Source organism: Saccostrea cucullata, unplaced genomic scaffold (genome assembly GCF_032062105.1).
Source record: "Saccostrea cucullata isolate Sc308-1 unplaced genomic scaffold, CSIRO_AGI_Scuc_v1 ctg366, whole genome shotgun sequence".
In the NCBI taxonomy this organism is placed as follows: Eukaryota; Metazoa; Mollusca; class Bivalvia; order Ostreida; family Ostreidae; genus Saccostrea; species Saccostrea cuccullata.
Window position 1 is genome coordinate 365,187 of NW_026931480.1, and position 18,428 is coordinate 383,614.

The 18,428-nt window shown below is 34.5% G+C and overlaps 1 protein-coding gene across 7 annotated transcripts in view; it reads left to right on the forward strand.

Moving 5' to 3' along the window:
- The window catches only part of LOC134232719 (filamin-A-like), a 43,336-nt gene that overhangs the window by 13,648 nt on the left and 11,260 nt on the right, over positions 1-18,428 (forward strand). For 5 of the 7 annotated variants that reach the window (XM_062714703.1, XM_062714702.1, XM_062714704.1 and 2 more), the window contains exons 2-3: positions 8,336-8,477; positions 16,793-16,921. In XM_062714703.1, coding sequence (XP_062570687.1) covers positions 8,336-8,477; positions 16,793-16,921 — 271 coding nt within the window. Of the gene's footprint in view, positions 1-5,269; positions 5,491-5,639; positions 5,793-8,335; positions 8,478-16,792; positions 16,922-18,428 lie in introns of those variants that run through there. The other 2 variants (XM_062714707.1, XM_062714709.1) reach the window with 2 other exon arrangements.

An 18,428-nucleotide genomic window follows, 5' to 3' on the forward strand; every position in this document is an offset into this window, starting at 1 on the left:
CTCAGTCTTTTTTTCTTATAACACTATTCCAGAGACTTTACTTCCTGTTTCGCTTTCGTTTTAAAGTGGAGAATTAATTATTCTATTTTAAGCATCGCTGGAAAAGAGATATCTATTTAGCTTATAAAGATATCTCTTTTTGAAAATCTAAAGAGATATCTCTCTAAGTAAGAAAGATATCTCTTTTAACCTTGTTAAAGAGATATCTCTCTAACTTTAAAGATATCTCTCTCGCTTAAAGAGATATCTCTCTAGCTTATAAAGATATCTCTCTAAGTAAAAGAGATATCTCTCTTATAAAAAGAGATATCTCTTTTGTTTCAAGAGATATCTCTCTAAGGTATAAAGATATCTCTTTTAGTCAAAGAGATATCTCTATAAGCTAAAGAGATATCTCTCTATGCTAGAGAGATATCTCTCTTATTGAGAGAAATTTTTTATTTCACGAATAAATAGTAAAAGGGCTTGCCATACAATTCATCACTGCATCAAGCTGCATTTCTTTAATTTATAGATAAAGTATTAATCCCCATTCATCCAACTTTACAGATTCATAAACAGATTCATAAACTTAGCTGTAGGATCGCCAAGGATAGGGCTAAGTCTGATTACCAAATAATCATCTCAGAATCCACCACGTTGCCTGCGATGTTGGTGATCTGGCTGCGCGCGCATCTAAGTAAAACTACCGAACCAACCAGTAAACACGCGCTTCCTTGACTTACATGTGATAAAAGTAAATTACAAACACTCGGGATTATTTTGACTACGTCTGTACTGTAGACTAATGTATCCGAGTCAAGTGCTAGAGATGATAAATATATCTGAAACAGATACTGAGTACATATAGGAAGGGATATTATATTGATACGAATATTAGATTTTTAGATTTTTTTTTTTAAAAAGTGGAAATATGAGAGCAAAGTAATGTTTAAAACATTAAACCATGATTAAAACATTTCACTCTGCAAAGAAATTTCTTTTTCAATTTTACATAAGATTTGTTTTGTATATCCCTATTCTTTAAAGGAAACTCAAATGTTGCTGATTCTAATATATTTAAGCCACCGCATCGAAAGCAATAATTTTTGAACAGTTGGAGCTAGGGGTTTCATACTTCACATCTGTATTCATTGTAACAAGACCTTTCAGCTTTTGGAAATGTTTTTTTTTACTTCTTGACCTCGACCTAAGAGTTTGACCCATTCCTTGTAACAAGACTTTCCTTTGGGCACCAACAATTTTGACCTCGACCTTTGGACTTTGACATGCATTTGAGGGAATTCAACCCTCGCCATAAGCTGCCATACGGGGGGCATCAGTTTTTCTCAAACACATCTTGTTTTTAGCTCTACTGGTCAGAGACCAGAAGAGCTTATGCGATAGTAATGCGTCCGTCGTCCGTCCGTCTGTCTGTCTGTCTGTCTGTCCGTCTGTCTGTCTGTAAACAATTTTTCAAAATGCTACTCCTCCTACAGTTTTGGTCTGATTTCAATATAACTTGGCACACAAGTAGACTACACTAAGATACATAATTCTGTGTATCGGTTTTTGATTTCGATGAACGGTGTTGCCGTGGTTACTAAAAATAGAAATTTCTGTGAAATTCTTTCAAAATGCTACTCCTCCTACAGTTTTAGTCTGATTTCAATATAACTTAGCACACAAGTAGACTACACTAAGATACATAATTCTGTGTATCGGTTTTTGATTTCAATGAACGGTGTTGCCGTGGTTACTAAAAATAGAAATTTCTGTGAAATTCTTTCAAAATGCTACTCCTCCTACAGTTTTAGTCTGATTTCAATATAACTTGGCACACAAGTAGACTACACTAAGATACACAATTCTGTGTATGGGTTTTTGATTTCGATGAACGGTGTTGCCGTGGTTACTAAAAATAGAAATTTCTGTGAAATTCTTTCTAAATGCTACTCCTCCTACAGTTTTAGTCTGATTTCAATATAACTTGGCACACAAGTAGACTACACTAAGATACACAATTCTGTGTATGGGTTTTTGATTTCGATGAACGGTGTTGCCGTGGTTACTAAAAATAGAAATTTCTGTGAAATTCTTTCTAAATGCTACTCCTCCTACAGTTTTAGTCTGATTTCAATATAACTTGGCACACAAGTAGACTACACTAAGATACACAATTCTGTATATGGGATTTTGATTTCGATGGACGGTATTGCCGTGGTTACTAAAAATAGAAATTTCTGTGAAATTCTTTCAAAATGCTACTCCTTCTACAGTTTTAGTCTGATTTCAATATAACTTGGCACACAAGTAGACTACAATAAGATACATAATTCTGTGTATCAGTTTTTGATTTCGATGAACGGTGTTGCCGTGGTTACTAAAAATAGAAATTTCTGTGAAATTCTTTCAAAATGCTACTCCAAATACAATTTTAGTCTGATTATAATATAAATGTGGCATGCAAGTAGACTGCACTAAGAACATAAAGAGACTTAATCAAGGATCATTATTCTATTTATTGCTGTTGAAAAGTTTCAATTTCCAACTGCTTAAGTACTTTTCTCTTCCTTTGCTATAAGTACAAACCAGTAGAGCTTCAGTCTCGACAGAGACTTCTGGTTGTGTTTTATTTTACATTTTTCTGGAACCTCTTAAGATGCCTTATTAATAACATTCTTATAACATCAATCATTTATTTTTGGATGTCGTTCGACCATGTATAAAAGCACCTGTCCCAGACGACGAATTGAATGCGCGTTATCGCAGTATGATAATTTGTCAGCATGCACGACCAGTTGTTGCTTTCTGACCGACGAGTCGACGGCATCCAAATAATAATTATTCAATACTTATATCCACATTCTTTCATATTCTTTCGTTATAAATCTAAATTTTTCAATCGTCTTTGTCATAATTTTAGCGCCTTCAGAACTGGTTGGTTTGGGTAATAGAGGAAGAACCCTTAAATTTTGACAGGGGAAGTTAATTAACGCAAATGAACACATGAATTGCTTGCTTAGTCAAGATGTGTTGAAACACTGATACCTCATTATTGCAGCTTTTGGCACGTTTGAAGTTTCTCAAATGCAATTTAAACTCCAAGGTTAAGGGATGAAAAATGTTTTTACCCAGAAGAAAGGACTCAATGAATATACCTGTGAAATTAAGCACAAGCAGAAATCATTTAATAGTAATGACCAATTTTAAAGTTTTGTTAAATGTGGATCAAACTCCAAAGTCAAAGGGTTAAATAAAAGGTACTCAGGAGGAGGCCTTGTCATAGGAAATATACATGTGAAATATAGAACCCTATTTCCAACTATTCAAAAAGTTATGGCCAAGGTTAACATTTTTTAAAAGTAGGCCTAACTCAAAACCCAAGGTCAAAAAAGAGGCTTGTCACAAGAAATACACATATAAGATATGAAGGCACTAGTACTAACTGATCAAAAGTTATGTCCAAGGTTAAAGTTTTTCAAACGTGGGCTAACCTCAAAGGGTCAAAAATATTTATCCATAGAAAAATCTTATCACAATAAATACTCATGTGATTATGACCGAGGTAAAAGTTGGGTAAATTCTTGCAAAATTGTGTCAAATTCCTTGGTCAATTTCAAGAGGTCAACAATCTTGTCATCCAAGAAAAAGCTTCTTTTTTTTTTTTAGAAGGAATACACATGCGATATATGAGAGCCTTAGCTCCAACAAATCAATGGTCATTGGCAATGTTTAAGTTTTTTGCGGACAAACAGCTGGACAGATTATTGTCCCTGACTTTTGCGAAAGCGAGTGGACTCTAAATCTCATTCGCCTGCCTTTCTGTCATTCTGTCACAAGAACTTTAAACTTGGTCATAACTTTCGAATGAGAAGAGATGGAGCTTTTTCGTTACATTTTTACATTATTTGTGACAAGACCTTCCTAAATATATGTAGCGGACAGTATATAGGGAACTTATACTGCCTCGCCAGTGAGCTAGCTTTTCTGGTGATGCGGTAGAGTCTCCCTCTATTTCAGGCAAGTTAAGCAACGGCGAGCCTGTTTAACCCTTGGATGGGTGACCGCTTCACGTTACATATACCATGATTTTTTTACCACGTGACTTAGACTTTGAAGTTTGACCTACTTTTGAAAAGTGTTATCTTTCCTTACAGTTTTTGATTGAGAAGAGTTAAGGCTTTCAGATTTGATATGTGTATTAACTGTGACAAGATATTTCCGAGCATGGTCTAATTTTTGACGCCTTGACTTTGACTTTATGTTAGACCCAATTTTTAAAATTTTAAGTTTGGTGATTACTTTTGAATCACATTTTATAGGGCATTTATATTTGACACAATATACCATAAATAATGGCATCCCACCCACTAAGACACCGAAACCACATTTCTTTGAATTTGCTAATTATTTTTTCATAATCATTTAATCTCTCTCTCTCTCTCTCTCTCTAACATATGGTTATGTATATAGCCTGATTTGAAATTCTGCAGAAAGTGAATTACGCCAAATCCCCTTTGGCAGTTACCATTCAGAAGTTTATTCGTATCTTAATTGAGAGTACTTGTAAGGTGCACGCGTGCTCCGTTTCATCTATCATTTCTTATTAGGTGGTTTGCATCTGCAGTTGACTTAACTAGATGTTGTTTAGGATTGATATGTCGTGTGCTCAGGCCTCGGCATCATAGAACGGAATTCCTCTCTTGAAAGAGATAGAGCAACCAGACCAAGGGAACTCTTAACGAGGCATCGGTATAGCAAAGTCAATATAATTGAAATTATTAAATTTAATAAATATGAACTTTGTTTAAAAAAGACACTTTATTCATATTTAAACATTTTTTGGCAAACAAATGAAACTGTTGTGCTCAGAGCTTTGAGTCAACACAGAAGGATGAATCACATAACGTTATCTAATTTCTAGAGAACAAATTGTTGCAAAATGAAATGATATGATAACGAATGGTAATCACTCTCAAAAGATATTATCTACAACAAAGAGCTTTATGTAGCGATATCATATTTCATCAGCATGGACAGAGTTTTTCTATGGTTGTAAAATTTCAGGGTGTTTTGACTTTTTTCCCAAAATACAATCAAAATTATTGCTTGTAAACGATAATTTTCATTACTTGCTAGTGCGATCGGTAAAAATTACGTGCCTTTTTACTCCGGTTTTCATCAAGTAAACGTGGGCTTGGAGATAATTCTCCGCATCTGTAAATGTGGATATATATTTACAAAAGATTCTTTTCAAAAAAAGTAACCATAGCAACCTTTACGAGAGAGAAGAGAAGCAACATTTGTATGCAGTATTTTCAACGAATCGTGTTAGACAGACTACACGTACAAAACAATATCGCAACTATTGCAAGTGACACGTGCAAATGTACTAAGGGTGTGCGCCCAAATATTCCACCGTACTGTAGTTGTACCTGAACTGGTCGTACCCAAAAAAATCTAAGGAACTCCGTGCACACTCCTTTTTAAAATCGCAGGAGAAATAAGGTAAGGATGCAACACACAAATAATCCATTCATTTTTCAAGATGTTAAAAAAGTGGTCATGATGTAACCCCCCAAGATTCTTAATCGGATTGGTCAGCAAGAATGCACGGGGAATAGTTCTCCTTGACGGAACCTTATGGATCATTTGATTGGATTACAGCAGGATATAGCTTAACTCGAGAGTTCCTGCAGATCGTACTCAGAACCGCGCCTGTTGATCATTATCTACCTTATATATAAAACTCATCTACTGTTTTTGACAGTGGTACTATTTTAGGCTCAGTTGCTGATACATTCCAAAAAGTGAGTACTTGTCACTTCTGTTTTTTTTTTCCTTAGTTGTTCTACAAGAGTTTAATATTTTGAATTTCATGTATTTCTGGTTAGAGGTTTTTCCTTCTCTAAAATGTTAGGGAAAAGGGAGATACTTGATCATTGTCGTTCAATGAATCAATTATCATCTAAAATTCGAATAAAATGGTAAAGTGAGGTTACAATCTTTGTGAAAGTAGGTTTTCAAAAATTATATTCCAGTTTTATCAAAGCGGTAACGTACAAGATTGCGTATAAAAACTCGGATTGAGCACAGGATAGATGGTTGCATTTACAATAGAAGGATAGATGGTTGCATTTACTTTAGAATGTCTTCAAATAAGTCTTAGATTCACCGTTATGATGTACCGGTATGTCAACGAACCAAAACCGAGACTAACTGGCAATTCAGTTCCTCAGTTTTATTATATTTTAGCAGACTTTCTGATTTTTGATTCACTAATAACTTTTTCTTGGACTATAATTAATAACAAAAGACTGAATGAGAGTAAATCTCCTAGAAAATTAGGAAGAGTGTATGAAACCATAATATTTTCTTTAGTAAACTGTTATCTCTTTCTTAAGACAGTTCTGTGTTATTGGCACGCCTTAATTTGGAATGCAAATCTGAAGATAAACAGTCTTTTACTATTTTAAATTCAAGATTATGTCATGTCTATTTGTTACTGGCAGCAGGAAGAAATCAATCCAACCTTGTTTCTTTAAAATAAGCGTTTTGTGTAGGGCTGGATAGAAAAGGTATTATGTTTTTGACATCCGATTTATTTGATAATATCAATAATTTAGTCATTGCCAACTTCATCAAATGGATTTGTAATGATGTATACACTGGGCAGGGGTTTTTAGCATTAAGGAAATGAGGTATTTACTACAGAGGCAAAATTCGACGCCATGTTTTGCGAAAACAGTGGCATAGAATGAAGTGCATCTTATCACACAGAAGGTTTTGCATGCTCAGCAGGTGCGGCGAATTGACTTAGATTGGCAACTGAAAAAAAGAGGTCGCTTAGACATTCAAGATTTAGAGGCCAGATTTTCTGACGTTTCTTCTCCACGCAATCTCATTTGGTTTAAGTTAGATCTGATTAAGAATCCTCACCAAATTTTAGAAAGACAATTTCTACAATCCTTGCCTTTTTATTGATATGATGAACAGTATGGCAGACTTTCTAAAATAATAAGACAATGAAAATGGCTACCTGTCAAAAGTTTTATTTATATATTTTTTTCAATCCAAAGCATATGGTTTTCTTTCCAACGTTTCAAAGAATATTTCAAGAAAAATAAATTCTGGCATATTTTCGAAAACCTCAAAATTCTCTTTTAATGTTTTTGTAACGTTAGTCAATGCGGAAGTGGCATGCAAACGCGATCGACAGAACCATAAAAAGAAATTTGCCAAGACACTCCGTAGAATTTTATCTCGCTTCCGCAAAACCTTTTCTCTTCTTGTTCCGTGAATATATGCCCGTGTACAACGTCGAAACAATTATATGCCTTGCCCATCAAACAACAGAGCAAGAATATTTCCATCCGTCTGGGTGAAGTGGAGGCGTACGAAGACCCTTAGTTTCATTATGCAACGCTTTCCTTGTCTTTATGATAAAACGAAAATCAAAGAGGCAATTATAACTTAATGGCTTGTTTGTAGGCAAGTTACGTGGATAGATCATAAAATAATTTTTAACACGAGTACAAGTGCTTTCCCAGCAGTTTCCATTGACATACACGCGCATTTGGGGGTTCAAATTTCAAAAACACGAAACACTTATAAATTGATTGACAGATAAACTCATAAATGGAAAGATCTGTCATTTTGATTAAACATTAATATCTGACAACTTATATATCTGATATATTTCTTTAAAGCTTCTGACAATAATTGTTGATCATTACACGTGAATGTTCTTTTATTGAACTGCATTGTATTAATTAGGTAGTAAGGACAACCAATCAACATTAAGATACCAATAAATAAAAAATACAAAAGTGACTAAAATGTCAATATTATCAATCTTTATTATTTAGTTCTCCAAATCAACAATAAGTTCTTAATTCTTTCGTCCATATGTCCGACTTTTCCAGAGGAAATCTAAAAACGATGTAGATTTGTTTGTACTGCATGGTTCAATAGCACTATGTTAGCGAAAAGTCAACAAAGCAATATTTCATCTTCCAATTACTACCACACAACATCAGGTTTTTGTGTGGTTTTTGCTGTTTTGCATACTCTACATATCCGTTATATGAACCTATCATATTCAGTGCTGAATGAGTTCGACAACAGGTTGGTAACCCTATAGTAATCACCAAAACGTTGTCCTCAACATTCAGTCAATATAATATCGGGAACCCCACATGGTTTGAGTTAAAAGAATCCGGATGCTTTTGCTTTTCTTAACACTCCATCGAATACCAATGCCAAAAGACCACTTAGCAGATCTTCTTTTGTTGTGGAAGCACAATATTTATTTGTCTGGAGTCGTCAACTGACACTTGACTTTTTTTTACAGTTTAAAATGCCTGCCCCAGACGCCGAGGGATTGGGACCGGAAATCAAGGATAATACCGATGGGTCCATCAGTGTTCAGTACCACCCTAACAAAAGCGGAAGACATGAAGTCCAGATGTGTTACGAAGGGTGTGCTGTGGAAGGTGAGAAAATCTGTTCGGAAGGTTTTTTATAGCATTCCTATAGACTACTAATCAACAATAATGCAATGCTATCATAACTTGGATGATACAAGATAAGTTTATATTAGTCGCTATTTGACCTCATCTACCTTCCAATTGTTATTGATGCTCGATTCCGAAGCCAATGAAAATAAACGTTACTGTAAGCTGTGGGGTCTCTCAGAGGACATGCTTAATTGCTTATTGAACATGTTATCATGTTTTAAGTGTCCAGTGTCAACTGGAATTTAGCTAAATGCTACAATTGAGCTAGTTTTTCAAGTTATATTCTAAATAATGATTCAATGAAAGAAAACTCGATATGTAATGTAAATATATGAATTTTCCACAAATATGCGAAAGTCAAAGTAGGGTCTATCGATAGCATATTATTTAATTTCCTGGCAATTCGTCCGTAAATAAGCAATTCCCAACTATTTTCTGCATAGAATTTTCTTGCTGAACTGACATTATTATTTTTCGTAAGTATTTATTATTTAAATTTCATTTTTTTTAAATTGCAATCCAAAAAAGATTTTTTATTCAAAACTTACCTGAACATATTTGATATTTATACGTGAAAGCAAACATGTACCTGTTTACATATATTTCAAGTCTGTTGTATAAAAACAAAATCATCATACGCATATAACAAATTATGGATATAACGATGTCTCAAAGACTTCGCTATAATTGAGTTTTACTGTATGCTTTAATAATTCTCCGGATTTGACGTACAGTGCACGAGTCTCGTGCAGCATTTGTTAAATCCTAACTACTGATGAGTATTTCGGCACAATACATGTACATCCTAATCGTTATATAAATATTTTCATGCAATGTTCGGAAGAAGTTCGGACGATTAACTAAACAGTTACTCTGACAATTTTCTGCTATTGTTGGACGCAAGTTAATAAGTGTAAGTGATATCAATCAATGACATAGCCCTAGTATGAGACCTGTATATAAAATCTGTGATCACACTAACAGTGTTATATCTCTCCATGAGTGAAGAATTCTAAAATGGGACGTTAAACAACAAATAACAGTGTTATCATTATTATGTTCCCCAAACGAAGTTGGGGAACATATTGTTTTTACTCTGTTTCTTATTATTATTATTTTTCTTCTTCTTCTTCTTCTTCTTCTTCCTGGGTACTTTTTTGTCCGGGAGTGATCTTGTAAACTGTTCATCCGACTTAGGTAAAACCTTTTTAGGGTCAGTAGGCATGTTATGTAGATTTGCGGAATCAAGGTCATTTTGTGCGCACGTGCTTGCAAGAGCGTGTACGTGCAACACGTGAAATGACCGATTTAATTGATATAGGCGTAACTTTTTACATTTTTTATGAAATGCTTTGAAACTCATCATATTAGGATATATTAGTAACATAGATAATATGACATGGTCAAAATAGCAAGATCTCACGCGCATGCATGTGCGCTTCGCTCTGATTGGCTGAAACTAAAGTCTCAATATCTTTCTTGTTTTTTGACAAAATCCTTTGAAATTTTGAACTTTGCCATGCATTAGGATATTCTACAACATGATATATAGCAATTATCATGAAAACACGTGCATGCACGTGCGCTGCAATCTGATTGGCTAAAACTTTAAATAGGTATAACTCCCTTGGTTATCAACCAAACAGGATGGGATTTGGAACATAGATAGATATAATGGACTTCTACAAGAAAGTATGGTCACCATACACATGCATACACGTGTATGTACGTGCGCTGCAATCTGATTGGCTTAAACTTTAAATAGGTATAACTCCCTTGGTTTTCAACCAAACGGGGTGGGATTTAGAACATAGATAGATGTAATGGACTTCTACAAGAAGGTATGGTCACCATGCTCATGTATGCACGTGCGTGCACGTGAAATGAGTAAAATCAAAAATACTCTTGAATGAGCGTATTTTTTAACACTTTTGAATTAAATACTTTCATATTTAGTATATTAAAATATATAGATTGTGTAGACATGATGATATGGTCATTATGCACATCCATTCACAAGCGCACGCGTGCAACGCTAAAATTTGAATGAACTTGGTAGACTTCTAGGTAAACGTTGTTAAAGTCTCAAATGCATAGCGTTTGTCTTATTTAATGAAGCTTACAAGGAATATGGCACCAAAAGGGAGTTGGGGAGCGTTTGGGGAACATCTGTAACGGTCCCCGTTACAATTAGCACTAGTTACAGGTTAACTGCATTTGGTATATTCAGAACTGTTTCAAAAAGTAGAATACAGTCCTCTCACTTCAATACGACTATGTAGATCATGAATACTTTTACTGTACTTCAACCCCAATCACAGAACGATGTTACTCTTAAATCGAAAAACTCCTGTAGAAACTACCAGACGTCCAAACTCAAGAATATATTTCATTAATTTTCCCCAAATTTTACTATTTCTAAAGTTTGTTTTGCACATGCTTTGTAAATTGACTTGTATGTACACACGATAAGAGAAACAAGAAAGCAAAATTACATGTAGGTTAGATGGCCTATAAAAGCTGCAAAAAAGAAATCAAAACGATGACCAAGGATGCCTTGATTGATGGCCTATTTCTTTTTATCTGTCAGTATGCTCCAATCTCGGGGTCAAAGGCGTTGTAAATAGTAAAAAGTTTCGACCAGAAACAGATTCCGATCAAAATATACGGTTAGCTCCCAACTCCATTGGCTCTGCAATAAGCTGTTTACTACCTGTGAACTGCAGTCGATTTCTGTTCAAGTGGAATGATGATGGCTTGCCAGATACATTTTTCCTGCAACAAACTGCGTGAAACATTTGTAAGATTGATAAATGTTTCTGAGAATCACAGCCCTCCGGAAAATGAATTACCCGCACGATAACGGAAAGCTTCAGTTTTGTCCATGTCGAAGCAACTGTCGAATAGAAAGCATTTTTTTCTTGGGACCTCTTGCAAAATGTTCTTGGATTTCATTAGGAAAAATATATAATACAAAGGAATATGTTACCGTTAAGACTGACATTTTTCAAAAGAATTTCAATGTTTCCTTCTTTTTCTCATATTTTACCAAATGTTTAAGTACAATGTATGTTATCTGAGTATAGGTAATATCTCAGTATTATGCTTCATTTCCGTGTGATATTCAAGTTTTTTAAGAAATAAGGTATCATTTTTTGAGTGTTATTGGGATGTAAAACGGGTTGGTCACGTGATCAAATCCCATAAAGCCCGAAGGGCTTTATGGAAGATTTGATCATGTGCCAACCCGTTTTACATCCAAATAACACTCAAAAAATGATACCTTATTACTTATATTTATGTTCCCCAAACGAAGTTGGGGAACATATTGTTTTTACTCTGTTTCTTATTATTATTATTCTTATTCTTATTATTTTTCTTCCTGGGAAAATTTTGTCCGCGAGTGATCTTGTAAACTATACATCCGACTTAGGTGAAACCTTTTTAGGGTAAGTAGGCATGTTATGTAGATTTGCGGAATCAAGGTCATTTTGCGCGCACGTGCTTGCAAGAGCGCGCACGTGCAAAACTTAAAATGACCAATATATAATGGATATAACCGTAACTTCTCCATTTTGTGACGAAATGTTTTGAAACTTATAATGTAAGGGTATATTAGTAGTATGCTTAAGATGACATAGTCAAAATAGCAAGATCGCACGCGCGTGCACCTGTGCTTCGCTCTGATTGGCTGAAACTAAAGTCTCAATATCTTTTTTGTTTTTTGATAAAATCATTTGAAATTTTGAACATAGTCATACATTAGGGAGATCTACAGCCTGTAATATAAGATTTATCATGAAAGCATGTGCATGCACATGTGCTTGCAAGAGCTCGCACGTGCAACACGAGAAATGTCCAATATAATTGATACAGACGTAACTATTTAAATTATTGATGAAATGCTTTGAAACTCATTTTTAAAGTATATATTAGAAGCATAGACAAAATGACATGGTCAAAAAAGTAACATCTTACGCGCATGCACGTGCGCTTCGCTCTGATTGGCTGAAACTAAAGTCTTAATATCTTTCTTGTTTTTTGACGAAATCCTTTGAAATTTTAAACATAGACCTACATTATGAAGATCTACAGCAAGATATATAAGAATTTTCATGAAAGCATGCGCATGCCCGCGTGCTGCAATCTGATTGGCTGAAACTTTAAATGGCTATATCTACTTTGTTTTTTGACAAAATGCTTTGAAATTTAAAACATTGCCATGCATTAGGATATCCTACAATATGATATAGAAAAAAAATCATGAAATCACGCGCATGCACGTGTGCTGCAATCTGATTGGCTTAAACTTGAAATGGCTATAACTCCCTTGTTTTTCAACCAAACAGGATGGGATTTAGAATATAGATAGATATAAGGGACTCCTACAAGAAGGTATGGTCATCATGCACGTGCACGCACGTGCGTGCATTTGGAATGAGTGAAATGAAAAATACACTTGCAAGAGTAATTTTTCATACTTTTGGACTGAATGCTTTAATATATTGTATATTAAAATATGTAGATAGTGTAGACAAGATGATATGATCATAACGCACATGCATTCACATGCGCACCGGTGCAATGCTAAAATTTGAATATAATTGGTATCCTTCTGAGAAAACGTTGTTAAAGTCAAAATGCACAGAGTTTGTCTTATTTAATGAAGCTTACAGGGAATATGGCACCAAAAAGGAGTTGGGGAGCGTTTGGGGAACATCTGTAACGGTCCCCGTTACAATTAGCACTAGTTACATTTGTGACTTATTCATAATTTAAACTTGCCTGATTGTGACTTTTAACGTGTGAAATGCATTATTTTTCAAACCCAACGGCATGTATATAATCCACTGACTGCGCGTCGACCCTTTATGACGTCACAGAGAAATTACGTCAAACGTTTATCCATACGAACATCTATGACCTCTTGACCCCGTACCTGTATTTATACAGTTATAAAAACGCTTGCTTTCAGTAGTGTTATATAAAGGAAACCATTTGCAAATGTAAATATATAGTCATAAGACAAAGGTTTCTATGTTGGTATGATTCTATTTCAAGGGAATGAAAGCAAAAATTGTGAATATATCATTGAATTTGAGATAACTTTAAAATAAATTAGAATCTATTGATATGTATTGCATAATTATCTTTTTTGCTGGAGAAATCATTCTGTGAATCAGCTGTTAGATTAAATTTGATTTGATCGGGGATATTATCAGTGGTATCACAGCTCCATTTTGGCTGAACTCTCGCTCTCGCGTCAATAAAATCCTTTATTTTTTTAAGTTATGACGCCATGCCATGGCGGACGCCTCCAAACATCTAATTCTGCCATCTTGGTGATTCCAACACTAAAAAGATTTTATGAATACAGTGATATGCAAAAGATCATAAGCACCCCGCTTTATCGAACAAACTAGGGCTCCCTGCTAAACTAAGAATGGAACTGGTGCCATTAACCATGTGTTAACCAATAATTGAACACCGAAATCCTACTAATCTCAAATTGGCAAAATCTCTTAATGATAAAATAAAATTTAAAAAATGAATTACTATCTTATCTAAGAGCAGTTAATCGCTCAATTGTTTATGAAATTCCCTGCCCCCCTTTGTTAATTTCAATAAACGGTCAAGTTTTCACCATTTTGAAATCACGAAACAATACAAAAAGTTACGATAAAAAAGGTTCCTTGTCAGTATTTCTTTCTGAGATCACCTTACCAGTGTAGGTCTTACAGTGCATTTGTGGTTCAAGTTTAATTGACTATCTTTGATCGAGGTTGTCATAATAGAATCTTGCCATGTGGTTTTATTTACAGCCCCTGCAATGTTTTGTCTATAACTAGGAACAAAAAACTGTTGCATCAGCAAGAAGGAACGGGATAATCTGTTTACACAACATCAATGGACCCTTAACTTTGTTGCTGAAATAAAACAAATTTTTATTGTAAACAATGGCGTTTGGTAGTTGGTTTTGTTTTAACACAACAGTTCCTGTAATTGTTGGGTCTTGAACATTGCTTACCTAGTTGTATTACTTTTATGATCATATTAAATCTACTTCAAAACAAACACAAGTTCTCGGAAAAATTATTAATTTTTTATGGAAGTGCTTGATCATTTTTTAATCTTCTGATGCGTAAGATGTAGCATTATTTCTATTTTACGTTAAAGTGGAAAATATGGGCTTCTGAAATTTTTTATTCTACTATATTATATCTATCATGCTGTTCTATTTCTTTTTATCACGGTTCTTTATTACTTTCCATGAAATTAAAAATTATTTCATTTTCGTATATAATCATTTTTAAAGAACATATTCTTTGAGTTTGATCCTTAAGATATTTTTATGTAAGTCTATTTTCAATTGTACTAGGCGTAAAGTTATTTTTATCAAACGTGACCCAAATAAAATCTTCAAAATATTTAGAATGAAATTGCTGTAGTACTAGTATTATCATAAGAAATATTTCTAAAATTAAAACAGCATGATTTCTAGCTTAGAGATAATTCCGACACAGGTAGTATATTTGAACCTTAACGGAGATATACAGAACACAAACCAGAATGGTCGCCCGCGTTGCGCAGTGGTTAGAGCGTTTGCTCTAGAGTCGCGAAGTAAGGAGTCTATCCTTTACATCGCGGGTTTGAATCCCACTGTGGGACGTGGAGACCGGTCCTTCGGATGAGACCGTATAAACTGTGGTCCCGTGTCGCAGTAGATGCTGGCACGAAAAAGATCCCTCCCTGCTCAATGGCCCTGAGTGCCAAGTATATAGACAAAATTTGTAGCTCTCCATCGCGGCAAGTGGTGGCGTCTCCATGTGAGTGAAAATTCTCGAGAGGGACGTTAAACAATATACAATCTATCAATCAATCAAACCAGAATGATTATGTCTACGAAGTACAGAAACAACCTAATAGCTCTCTAAGTATATGAAACTTAATTGGTCTGAACTTTAACTGGCTTTTGAAGTATTGCAATTTGCAATTGAATCTTGGCCTTTCTTTTCACCAATTAAATCTTGACAGCCAATTTTGCAACACTTAAAACTCTTTTTGATATAGAAGTTACATCATGCAACAAAAATACCAGGTGTCATTTTTTTCTTTCTGCTTTTTGGATACATTCTCTGTGTGTTCTAGTTTTCTTAGAAAATTAATTCACGAGCCTCAGCCCCTGTGTAAGTCGTAAAGAAAAACATTCCAGTTTGACTCATTTCCTTACAGTATAATGCATTTTGCAATCTTTGGAATGTATGCGATAAGCGATTCATTTTGGTTCTTATTGTTTTCCCCGTGCCTCTTGCTGATTTACATTATAGAACTCACACACGATCTATTTTCGTGTCATTATTTGCATTCTAGTCTTTTTACACTACGAGGGTAACTTTTTTGCGTTGCAGCAACTGTTGTTAGATTTTTTTGATTTCGAACTTGTCTTGACATTGTATTCGCCCCACACCCAATGGTCTAAGGGTAAAATGCAAACTCTCTCATGTGTGTATTTCTTTATGAGATACAGATTAAAACTTCATCATCAAACATCCATCTTATTACATAATCAGGGAGAGAAAAAATAGTTTAAAATACACTTCTCATCCTGCCCTATATATACGCAATATCATAAAAAAAACTTTGTCTGTAGAACTCAATTTTTTTTTGGTTATTTATCAAATTCATTTCAATATTTGCAAGATTACATGTAACATGACATGCTAGCAACAGAAAGCAAAAAGTTTAATGCCCTCTAAAGGAGTAGATTCAAGATTTGAAACGACTTGCAGTGTCATGAACTACATGATAATAAACGCCACATAGTTCGTACTTTGAATACTAAATATCTAATAATATACTAAACATCTCTTGGAATATAAATACGGGTTGATCACTAAAACAAACCCAACAAAACAGGAAATGCTATATTGTTAGATTTAATTCGCCATGCAGTATTGTTCATCACTTGGGACGTCATTGTGAAAAATTATAGTTTTACGTCGATCGGTTATGACTTAACAAGATTTGCGGTCACGTGACACGGCTATATCAACTCATTGCTCACTTAATGATAATTTAAGGAGAAATATATATAAAAATACTTGAATAAATAAAAACAGAATGCTGCAGTCCAAATTAAATAAAATCTTTACTGTTAGCGCTTTAAAAATACTTGTATATGCAAATATTTCTTACTGAGCATTTATATGTGCTTGAATTTATTTTTCAGGCAGTCCATTCTTCTGTATGGTCGATCAGATCGTTTATACGTGTTTGACTTTATTTTTCAGGCAGTCCGTTCTCCTGTATGGTCGACCAGATCGATGGCAGCTATGTGACAGCATTTGGAGCTGGTCTTGTCGGGGGGATGAGCGGTCAAATGGTCGCCTTCACTGTCACAGCCAAACAAGGCACCCTTAGTACGTATCGGACGATTCTATTCGAAGAGTATCAACAGTGTAACCGGAAGAGAAATTATGATCCATATATGTGTTTATCAAGAATGATTCTTAATATTAAGCAATTTTTGGATCAAAATGTTAAAGTTTTTATGTCAAAAATGAAAACATTTGCCTGCCCATATATACTATAGCTAAAACCCACCAATAAGTCCCTGGCCGAAAAAATATATACATATACTCGCTTTCTTTTTAACTGATTTAAATAAACTGTTGTCAACACTAGTAGCACCCCTTCTTGCATCAACCTAGATTGTTAAAGTTACGGAAAAGTGTAAGATACTTCATTGCCACCATTAATGCATATTCATGTAAATATTTCAGCAATGCGAATATGTAAAATATCTTAGTTGGTATTTTACTCTTGAACTTATATTACTGTATTCTTTTTCGCTTCTCTTCATTTCTTCAATAAATAACCCATGACTGAAAACCTCAGCCGTCTATCATCTTTGTAAATAGTAAACAAAACCTTGTCCTTGTCCAAAAAATTTGGAGAAACATATTTTTCTTTTGTTCACTTCCTTCAAGAGAGCCAGCCTTAATGAACTTTGGACAATGTGTGGCTGAGTAACTTTTGTAGGTTTATTGGCCGCTCGTGTAATGAACTCCCGAGACACGATCTTGCTTTCACGTTAAGTACCAATATTCCTTCCTTCCGAGAGAAGAGCAAATTAACCATCTTAGTTACATTAGGAATGCAAAAACGTCCATTCAATGCAGAAGCATCGTATTTATTAGCTGCTGGTAAACCCTCCAACGTAGTTTTGAGTATTTCCACTTCTGAATACCACATGTTTGTATACTTTTTATCTTCGAGGATAAAAAATTTACCTTTGCATTCATTAGTATGGGAAAAAAACACAGAAATTGGGCCATTGCTGTCTTATAACATAGATTTTTTTCTGATGCTGAAACAGTGTTTTGTGATTATTCTTGAGTGATTTCAATTGTGGGTAACCTGTTTTGTGTCGATTTGTGTATTGATTTGTCAGAAACACACACGAAGATGTTCACAAAAATCTAAGATCGTTTCAAGAATCTGATAAACAACTTTAAAGTACACTAAAAGAAATATACAAAGCAAGAAAATATTAAAAAAAAAAATAGACAGAGATTCAAGGTTCATGTGCACTGATGTTGAATTTCGTTTTTTGCAAATCGCTCATCAGTTTTTCTTCAGACTCAGAAAATGAAGAAATTAAAATATACAAATAACAACTTTTCAGACATGTAGAAGTGGGGTTGGGGGAGTAGCACCACATCCCACTTTTTTCAAAATAAAATTATTGAAAATCTTCTCTAAAGGTGGGTTGCCCCCTCTCTTCTTTTCTATTGCCGCATAGTGAAATTGCGACATCATTATATTTATCTGTACAAGTTATTTCAAAACACACTCCAACCCCTAACCCACTCAACAACAATGGAGTTTCGACTTTGGACATCCCTACTCCCTTTTTATTGCTTG